Raw genomic sequence first — 10728 nt, forward strand, 5'->3', positions numbered from 1 at the left:
TATTCTGGCCTGGAGTATTCCATGGACTGTATGGGGTCACAAAGAGCTGGACACTCACTGAGTGACTTTCATTTTATGGAGTTGCTTGGGGTCTGGGAAAATAAACAGCCTCCACTAGATAGAGCTCCAGAGGAGGAAGTTATATCCCTGAGTGTGTGTTTTGTCAATAAAGGCAGAATCCCAGTTCTGCTTAGAGAGCAAGCTGTAGAGTCAAGTATTAAAATTCCAGTTCTTCTAATGACTAGCTGTGTGACTTCTGGCATCTTCTTAACCTCATTGTGTTTCACTTTCCTCAAGTGTAAAATGGGAATAATAATTCATTTGCAGTTAAGGATGTTTTATATACAGTCACCATTCTCCTATTCCCTTACAACAAGCCTCCAAAGTTAATGCTACAATTCTACATTTTACAGGCTTGGAGACACTGAGGCCAGAGACAAGTAGTGACTTGACTAAGGCCACATAATCTGAAATTGGGGAGCCGGGATTTGAACCCCCAAAATACAGTGGCCAAATCCATCCTATCATTAATAACTTCCAGGATGCATAGCCTATAACGTGCTGTAGATTAAGTGATCAGCTGGCTCAGATGGTAAAGACTCTGTGCACAAAGCAGGAGACCCATGTTCCATCCCTGGGCCGGGAAGACCCCCAACCCACTCCAGGACTCTTGCCTGGGAGATCCCCTGGACAGAGGAACATGGCTGGCTACAGTCCATGGGGTCGTGAGAGTTGGACTCGACTTAGCGACTAAACCACCACCAGAACCACGAGCCTAATAAGTGGTAATTATGCATTCTCGTTTTTAATTATAATTCTGCTAGAGGGCGCTCTGAGGGCGAAGGGGGTCAGGAGAGAGGGAGGGCCACTGGGCTGAGGCCTGTTGGGGCAGGGGTTCGCCTGTCACTTGGTGATAGCGGTGTTGGACTTCACGCGCGGCGGCGTGCGTGGGTCCCAGTCATTAACAAGGCGCTGCGCTTGCTCGTAGCACACGTGCGGGTGCCGCTGGCGGAGGCGCAGGCGCACCACGCTGTAGTCTACATCGTGCCCGATCTTCTTGCAGTTGAAGCTCCAGGTGAGCTTCTTGCGCATGGAGAGCAGCTCATCCAGGTTCTTTTCCACGTGCGAGATGTGGCGCTGCAGCTTGTCAGTGCCCTGGACACGAGGAGGGGCAGTGTTGGGAGACAGGTGAGCCAGAGCGTGGTGCTGTCTAGGATGGGCGGGCACACCTGGGCCAGGCATGCGTGTAAAAGGACGACAGCTGAAGAGGGCATGGGCCTCAGGTTGGGGGGGCGCACATCTGAGTCACGTGTGCGTGTGGAAGGACCTCGCCTGGGTAGGAGCACCCCTAGGAGGGGAGAGCCTAGAATGGGGTTGGGGGTTACACACCTGGGCCTGAATGTACTTGGAAAAGAACCTGTGACAGGGCGTGTATGAAGAAGGGGACGCTCATGAAGGTGAGGGGAGGGGCAGACCTTGGATAGAAGTAGGGCAGAGACTGGGGGAATTTATTTGAGATGGGTCTGAGTATTAAGCTTCCCAGGTGGCTCAGTGGTAAAGAATCCGCCTGCCAATGCAAGAGATGCAGGAGACCCAGGTTCCATCCCTGGGATGGGAAGATCCCCTGGAGGAGGAAATGGCAACCCACTCCTTGTGGGTATTCTTGTCTGGAAAATCCCATGGACAGAGGAGCCTGGTGGGCTGCACCCATAGGGTAGCAAAGAGTTGGACTCTACTGAGCACGCTGCACATGTGGGTACTGAAGGCATCTTCCTGGGGGCGGGGGGAGCTGAAGGACTCACAGACCTGGGTCAGGTGTCTCACCTGGGCTGTGTGCTTGAGAAAGGAGTCTTACCAGGGCAGGGCCTGGCGGGAGGGACTGAGAGGGGCTTACCTGGGCGAGGCGTGCGGCCTCCGGAAGTTGGGTGCCCACATGTCTCTGATACATGCGAACCAGAGGTCTGTCCAGTTTCTCTCGAGTCTCCAGGTGACTTTTGGACAGAGGACCCTGGCGGAGTGCGGTGTGCAGAGCCATGAGGTTTGACCTCCCGGACGCCCCTGGCCGCATCCCCGCAGACCCTTTCCCCCAAACCTACCTTGATGAGGCCTCGGGTGATGTACATCTCCTGGTTGAATTTCGTGCACCGGTGGATCGTTCCCCTCATGAGTCCTAAGGTCATGTTCAGTCTATCCTGGGTGGGTGGGAGCACAGCGCGGAATCACACCAGCTTCGGGTCCCCTCTCTGCCTACGTCCCTCCACCCCCAACCCCCCATACTATAGCATTCTAGACTCGAGCCGCCAACCAGGAGCGGCGCTAGCGGGGCGCACCTTCAGCTCCAAGGTCTCGCGCATTTTCTGCGCTAGCGAGGCGCACACGCGGTCGCTTATCTGCTGCTGTTGCTCTCGGATGTCCTCCTCGTTCTTTGCCATATCTAGCAAAGTGTCCTTGGACTCCATTAACAGTCGCTTGGCTTCGTACAGCGCCGTGGCGCACTCTGCAGGAGTTGGGGGGAGGTGTGTGTGTATGCGTGTGTTAGGCACTCAGTCATGTCTGACTGTTTGCGACCCCATGGAGTGTAGCCAGCCAGGCTCCTCTGGCCGTGAAGTGGGGGAGCAGTTGGGCACCAAGGGCACCCACTATACTGGACTCATTTCTGCGCGGTTTTACCTGGGGTATAGGTGCCCACAGGGTCTGGAGGCGGGGTTTTCAGGCCCTGTGTGCGCGGAGTGGGGACTCGGGAGATGTTCACCCAAGAGTGGCGGCCTGCCTGCTCCAGAACCTTGTCCAGTGGCTGGTTCATTAGCTCCACAGCTTGGAGCCTCTCCTTACAGCAGAAGACCAGAGCATCACGACAGGAGGCCAGGGTCTGGGAGCAAGGAAGGAGAGGCAGAGAAGGTCAATTGTAAGCTGGAAGATAGGGGAAAGTGACTGAAAGTGGGGCTTCCTAGGTGGCTCAGTGGTAAAGAATCCACTTGGAGATGCTTGTTTGATCCCTGGGTTGGAAAGATCCCGTGGAGAAGGAAATGACGACCCACTCTTGCCTGGAAAATCCATAGACAGTGAAGCCTGGTGGGTTTAGTCCATGGAGTTGAAAACGGGTTGAACATGATATAATGATTGAACAACAATAAACAAAAGTTCTCCAGCCAGGGATCGAACCTGCATCCCCTGCTTAACCACTGGACCACCAGGAAAGTCCCTATCTTTTTTTTTTTTTTTTTTAATAAAACTGTATTGGAACATGGCCATGCTCATTCATGTACATATTGTTTCTGGCTATTTATGTACTCCACTGTCTAAATTAAGTATGATCTTCCTCAAGTTACAACAGGGTTACATCCCAGTAAACACATTGTAAGTTGAAAATATTATGTTGAAATGCATTTAATACACTTAACCTTATTGGATATCATAGCTTAGCCTAACTTACCTTAAATATGCTCAGAACACTTACATTAGTCTATAGTTGGACAAAATCATCTACTGCTGCTAAGCCGCTTCAGTCGTGTCCGACTCTGTGTGACCCGATAGACAGCAGCCCATCAGCCTCCCCCGTCCTTAGGATTCTCCAGGCAAGAACACTGGAGTGGGTAAGATCATCTAATACAAGGCCTATTTCCTAATAAAGTGTTTAATAGTTCATGTAATTTATCAAATACTGTACTTAAAGTGAAAAACAGAATGGTTGTACGGGCACAGAATAGCTAGAAAGGCATCAGTTATTTACCCAGTGGTTGACTGGGAACTGTGACTCACTGCTGCTGCCCAGATCAGGTGAGAGTATTGTACTGCATATTGCTAGCTCAGAAAAAGATAAAAATTCAAGATTAGAATTACAGTTTCTACTGAATGTGTATCATTTTGCACCAGAGGACCATCTATAATTGTGACAGAGATTGTATTGCACACAAAGCTTAAAAAATTAACTACCTGACTCTTTAAGAACAAGCTTTTGAAATTTGAAATGTCATATACACAGAATCATACAGAGTGTACTTTTACATCCAGCTTCTTTTGCTGAATATTATTTCTTTGGGATTCATCCATTTGGGTAAAAAATGGATATAAAGTCTTTCATTCATTAATTCAAATGTTCATTAAGCCCTTACTGTATTCTAGGAATTGTGCTAGGTTGCAGGGATGCCCTGGGGGAAAAGGACCCAGTTTCTGACCACAAGTGTGCAGATAAGATTGACTAGTGAGTGAATCAGAGAAATGGGGATTATCTGGAAGGATGGGATCAAAAGATTAATTTGGCTGTGCTGGGTGTTAGTGGAAGCATGCTAGTTCCCTGATCTGGGATCAAACCCATGCCCCTTGCAGTAGAAGTCTTAACCTGTGGACCACCAGGGAAGTACATATTTTCTATGAAAAATCTAGACAGCATATTAAAAAGCAGAGACATCACTTTGCCAACAAAGTGATAGTCAAAGCTATGGTTTTTCCAGTAGCCATGTAAGGATGTGAGAGTTGGACTTTAAAGAAGGCTGAACACCAGAGAATTGATGCTTTCAAATTGTGGTGCTGGAGAGGACTCTAGAGAGTCCCTTGGACTGCAAGGAGATCAAACCAGTCAATCCTAAAGGAAATCAGTCCTATATTCATTGGAAGGACTGATGCTGAAGCTGAAGCTCCAATACTTTGGCCACCTGATGCAAAGGGCGACTAATTAGAAAAGATCCTGATGGTGGGAAAGATTGAGGACAGGAGGAGAAGGGGGCGGCAGAGGATGAGATGGTTGTACATCATCACTGACTCAATGGACATGAATTTGAGCAATTTCTGGGGGACACTAGAGGACAGAGGAGCCTGGTGTGCTACAGTTCATAGGGCCTCGAAGAGGCATGATTTACTGACTGAATGACAACAACAAAAAATAGATGAAAATTAGCCACTTAAACCATTTTAAGTGTACAGTTCAGTAGCAGTTAAGTATATTCACAGTGTGTAACCATTACCACTGTCCATTTCCAGAACTTTTTATCATCCTAAGTAGATCTGTGTCCATTAAAGGATAATCCCCCATTTGTTCACTGTTGAGAGTGATCTGATGAAGAAAGAAATATTTATGATGTAGGAGAAGTGGGAGGAGGTGGGTATAGTAGATAGATGGAGTTATAGGTTGGTAGAGGAAAAATGAGAGAAATTCTCTTCTGTGGTTTCCATGCATTGGGGTCATTCTTTGAAAATGAAGAAAGAGCAGGGAGTTGGACAGATATGAAGGAAGAGAAGGTATGAAATAACTTGCACAGTGGGGCAGCAAGTCTTCCAGAGACACATGTGAGATTTTTGGGAACCTTTTACTGTCAATTTGAGATTTAAGTTCATGATTTTAAGTTGAAAGGGCTTCCCTGGTGGCTCAGTGGTGAAAAGCCCACCTGCAGTGCAAGAGATGTGGCTCGATCCCTGGGTCAGGAAGATCCCCTGGAGAAGGAAATGACAACCCACTCCAGTATTCTTGCCTGGGAAGTCCTATGGACAGAGGAGCCTGGCAGGCTACAGTCCATGGGGTTGTCATAAAAAGAATCGGACCAGATTTAGTGACTAAACAACACAACAACACTCTCTTGGGTTTCCCTCTGTCTGTCTTTTCCCACCCCCCTATTTCATTTTCTCTCTTGCAAGCCCTTCCCTACCAGGGCCACCTTCAGGGTCTTCTCCCTTGTCTGTTTCAGACTTACTTAAGGATTTTTCAGGATCACCAGATAAAGGAATATGACAGCAGCCTGGAGGTACAATATTGTTGTTGTTCAGTCCCCCAGTCATGTCTGACTCTTTGTGACTCCATAGACTGTAGCACACCAGGCCTCCCTGTCCCTCACCATCTCCCAAAGTTTGCCCAAGTTCATGTCCATTGGATCCTGGCAGGCTACAGTCCATGGGGTCACTGAGTCAGATACAAGGAGTGACTAAGTAAGTACACACAGCGCATGTCCATTGTATCGGAGGTATAATAAGTTGAGTGCAATTAAGGTTCAGCACCACGGACAGTGGCGCACCAGCTCCTAACTCCACCCACTTTCCCCTAACTCCACCCTCCCAACCCTGGCTGGTCCCTAATTTGAATGACCCTTTAATGTGAATTCCTTGAGGGCAAGGCCTGTTCACAACTTGTCCCACCTGCCAAACACAGTGCCTGGGACACCAGGGTATTGGATTAATATTTGTCAAATGGATAAGTCACAAGTGCATACAGGCTCCTTGAAACCTACTTTCATGTCTCCATTAGTGATATCATAAAGAAATCCTTGTTGCAAGAGTGAAGGATGCAGTGAGGGACCATCTCTGAATGGAGCTGATAAAGATGAACACATAATACAGAGTAAAGAGCTCAAGGCACCTGAGTTGAAACATGAGGAAGTTCTCACACTTCTGGGTACATATATAAAGGAAATCAGGAACTTGAAGGGAAATAACTCTCATGCACATTTTAGCATTATTTGTCAGTTGAGACATAGAAACAATCTAAATGTCTGTTGACAGATGAATGGATAAAGAAAATACGATATTATATATACACATATATATAAAATACAGTAATTTTCAGTAGTAGCAATAGTGAAAGTCGCTCGGTCATGTCTGACTCTTTGTGACCCCATACAGTCCATGGAATTCTCTAGGCTACTGGAGTGGGTAGCCTTTCCCTTCTCCAGAGGATCTTCCCGACCCAGGAATTGAACTGGGGTCTCCTGCATTGCAGGCAGATTCTTTACCAACTGAACTATCAGGGAAGCCAATTAGTAGTAGCGATATTTTTATATTAATACAATTACTATACTAATAATTGTACTATATAGCGGGACTTGCCTGCTGGTCCATGGTTAAGAATTCATCTGCCAATGTAGAGGACATGGGTTCCATTCCCGATCTGGGAAGATCCCACATGAAGTGGGGCAACTGAGCCCTTGTGCTGCAACTCCTGAAACTTTGAGCCACAACTGCTGAAGCCTGTGAACCTAGAGCCTGTGCTCTGCAACAAGAGAAGCCACAGCAATGAGAAGCCCGTGCACTGCAACTAGAGAGTAGCCCCACTCACTGCAACTTGAGAAAGCCCTTGTGCAGCAACAAGACCCAGCACAGCCAAAAATAAATATATTTTTTAAAAGAAATAAAAATACATACAAAATTTAAAATAGTAAATTTACCTCTCTAAATCTGGAGGAAAAATATATACCTGAACTGACTAGCTAGCTGACTGAACCACTGGCTAGCTCCATAACTTGGGTGAGGTCACATCTTTATGAGTTTCGAATTCCCCATCTCTAATGAGAATCATAGTTTCTATTTCACAGGAGGGTTTTAAGGACTTAACAACAGGACAGGGCGTGGCACAGAGGGGCGTGCTTAGTCACTCAGTCATGTCTGACTCTTTGAAACTGCATGGACTATAGCCCACCAGGCTTCTCTGTCCCTGGGATTCTCCAGACAAGAATACTGGAGTGGGTTGCCATTCCCTTCTCCAGGGGATCTTCCCAACCCAGAGATGGAACCTGTTTCTCCTGCATCACAGGTGGATTCTTTACCATCTGAGCCACTAGGGCACAGAGGCATTATTTTGAGGCCCAATTTCATCTCTCAGAGCTTCAGTCTTTCCATTTTCTAAAGTGGAAATACAGTGAATGTCAGGTCAGGGTGGGACAGGTGGGTGGCTTGAAGGATTTGCTGTTGCTACAATCCCCAAGGTTAAAGCTGTTTGCCCATTAGGCAGCCAAGGGTCCCCTCTAATCCCCTTAACCAGGCCCCAGGTGTCCCAAACCTTGAGCAAGGCCTCTGATTTTTCCATATCTGTCTCCATCTTCCTCTTCATGCTCTTTAGCTCCTCCTTTTCCCAGGTAAGCATACTGTCAGCTTTGTCAGAGATCTGGCAAACAAGGAGAGAATTTTTCACACTTGTGGGAGAGGGCTGGAGGGGAAGGAAAGCTCTTTTTCTAGAATAGTACAGAGTTTGCCAACCTTATAAACTCTGGGTTTGGGGAATGGAGTTGGGGGCATTCTCATGTTTTGGGGATCTCACTCTCTGAGAAGCATTTACCCTTTTAGGAAGCTCTCACCAGGGCTTCTCCGTGGCTCAGATGGTAAAGAATCCACCTATGATGCAGGAGACCCAAGTTAGATCCCTGGGTAGGGAAGATCTCCTGGAGAAAGGAATGGTAACCCACTCCAGTATTCTTGCCTGGAGAATTCCATGGACAGAGGAGACTGGTGAGCTATATATAGTCCACAGAGTCCTAAAGAGTTGGATGAGACTGGGTGACTAACTTTCACTTGGGGGAGGTCTTACCCTCTACAGAGCAGGGCTGGGGGCTTCTTCCTTTTACAGATAGGAGCCCAGTGAGCTGGGATGGAGATGACTTAACTTGGGGGGAGGTTATCATTGCTCTTTGGGGCTGAGGGGCTCCCCCTTCCTTGGTGATAGTCTTATCCTCTCTCCCAGGCTACAAGTGGAGGAGTCTCATCATAATGATGATGGGGTTTGCCCTTTTGAGGGCATATTGTCTGGATTTGGGGGCTGGGACTCGGAAACCCACCCTATGGGTGTGTGTGTGTGCGTGGGGTGGTCTCATATCTCCCCAGGGAGGCTGGAATATTGTCCCCTTTGGGGATGGCTGTCCAGGATTTCACTTTAGGGGAAGGATTTTACCAGGGCTGGGACTAGGGGTTCTCACTCTTTCCTCCTGGCTAGGGGTTTAGCTCTCAGGTACAGGTCTAAGGAGTCTGAGGGTCTCAGTCTTTAGGCAGAACCTGTCCCTCTTCTAATTCTAACCCTAACCCCTGTGAGGCCTGGGGTGGGGTTCTCATTCCCTGAGGCTGGGGGGTGTTTTTGGTGCATGAATGTTCAGTTATGTCAGACTCCTTGCGATGTTATGAACTGCAGCCCACCAGGCTCCGCTGTCCATGGCAAGAATATTGAAGTGGGTTTCCATTTCCTCCCCCAGGGGATCTTCCTGACTGAGGGATGGAACCCATGTCTCTCCTGTATTGGCAGGTGGATTCTTTACCACTGAGCCACCTGGGAAGCCTAGGGGAGTGGGGAGTTGGTTAGGGTTTAAAAAAATATTATGAAGAGAATTATCTCTTGGGACTAGAACATCACTCACTACTCAGCTGGGGGCTTCTTGTGTGTTTTCAGTGGGGTTGGGGGACTTGGGGCACTGAGGGTCTCATGCATGGGGGAGAGTTTCACCCTCTTGTCTAGGCCGGGAGTGGTAGATTTTACTTTTTGGTAAATCTAGCTTCTTGTCTGACTCAAGGGTCCCACCTTCTCTCCCTAGTAGGGAGACTGAGAGATATCTCCCTCTAGGGCAAGGTTTCCCTGGTGGTTCAGATGGTAAAGAGAATCTGCCTGCCATGCAGGAGACCGGTTTGATCCTTGGGTGGGGAAGACCCCCTGGAGGAGGGCATGGCTACCCATTTCAGTATTCTTGCCTGGAGAATCTCATGGACAGACGAGCCTGGCGGGCTACAGTCCATGGACTGGAGAAAGAGTCGGACATGACAGAACGACTAACACTTCTGGGGCAAGGGATTTGAGGATCGCATCCGTTTGGGAGGATCTCTGTCTCTGGGACTGGGAACCAAGGCATCTCATCTTGGGGTGGATTTGGGCCTGTGATGGGGGAGTGTTTCCTCTCTAGGGTGGATTTTGCCCACTCTGCGCATCTGGGAGCGGAGGCCTGAGTCTTTGCGGCTGGGCTGGGGCGGGGGTGGTCCCACCGTCTCAGATTTGGGCCGGTAGCCCCGCAGCTTGACGCTCTGCTGGTTAATCAGCAGTGCTTTGCGCACTTCGCTGAGTCTGCGGTCCGTAGCCTCGCGCTGGCGCTGCAGCAGCCGCAGCTGCCCATTGATCTGGTGCTGCGCGCGGCCAAGGCGGGCGGCGGTGAGGCGCGCCCCGCGAGCGTGAGCTTGCACCACCTCGGCGGTCTGCAGGGCCCGTGCGTCACGGTGCATGGGCAGCGGCAGGCGGGCATGCCAGGCAGGCGGCTTCATCTTGCTCTTCCACAGAGTAACGCCCTCGCCCGGCGGTGGCTTCTCCATGGTGCTGCCCCCTTTGAGCATCTCCACACGAAAGCGCCAGGGCAGAATGTAGGCGGCCCGGCAGAGGTGGTGCGCCACGTGTGGGTCCCGCACACTCTCGTTGGGTTGCCACATGGTCACCGCCTCTTGCCCGCAGCGGTCGGTCAGCTGGTGTGCCTCCTCTGCCAAGGCCCTGGTCGCCTCGCGCCATGCTGGATGCCCAACGCGCGTGTCCTGGCTGTGCTCCACCGGGGGTATCAACACGGGCATGATCCCTGTTTGGTGTCCTGGCCTGGCCTGAGATCCTTGCCTGGGGGGCAGGGACCCCCCTCAACGACATGCAACTCCTTCCTGGCCTGAGAAGTTTGTGAAACAGAGCACTCCTATGACGACCAACCGTGGAAACGGCATAGGCGGAGTTCCAAAAGTGGGGGAGGGGAAAGGCTACAGGGAGGGGCTGGATGGAATCTTTGGTTTGGAGCTAGGCAGAGACAACTTGGAATCCTGGCTCCTTGAGAAAGGTTCTACCATATCGAGCCCAGCTCTCCCTGTTGCTCCTTACCCTACATGGATGAGGCGGCTCTGTTGTTCCGGCTCTGTTGTTCAGTCGCCAAGTTGTGTCCGACTCTTTGTGACCCCACGAGCTGCAGCACACCAGGCTTCTCTGTCTATCATTGTCTCTTTGAATTTGCTCAAACTCATGTCCTTTGA

The 10728-nt window shown here is 49.7% G+C and overlaps 1 protein-coding gene across 1 annotated transcript; it reads right to left on the reverse strand.

Moving 5' to 3' along the window:
* Nucleotides 1-786: 786 nt before the first annotated feature.
* TEKTL1 (tektin like 1) lies at nucleotides 787-10372 on the reverse strand. The gene is made up of 7 exons (XM_070792190.1): nucleotides 9718-10372; nucleotides 7760-7864; nucleotides 2671-2869; nucleotides 2331-2497; nucleotides 2097-2192; nucleotides 1895-2008; nucleotides 787-1155 (listed from the first exon to the last, which is right to left on the reverse strand). Exons 1-7 carry the CDS (start codon nucleotides 10285-10287, stop codon nucleotides 904-906), a joined length of 1503 nt encoding a protein of 500 aa, XP_070648291.1. The 5' UTR covers nucleotides 10288-10372; the 3' UTR covers nucleotides 787-903.
* Between the last annotated feature and the right edge of the window lie 356 nt (nucleotides 10373-10728).

This window comes from Bos indicus, chromosome 7 (genome assembly GCF_029378745.1).
Source record: "Bos indicus isolate NIAB-ARS_2022 breed Sahiwal x Tharparkar chromosome 7, NIAB-ARS_B.indTharparkar_mat_pri_1.0, whole genome shotgun sequence".
NCBI classification, from domain to species: domain Eukaryota; kingdom Metazoa; phylum Chordata; class Mammalia; order Artiodactyla; family Bovidae; genus Bos; species Bos indicus.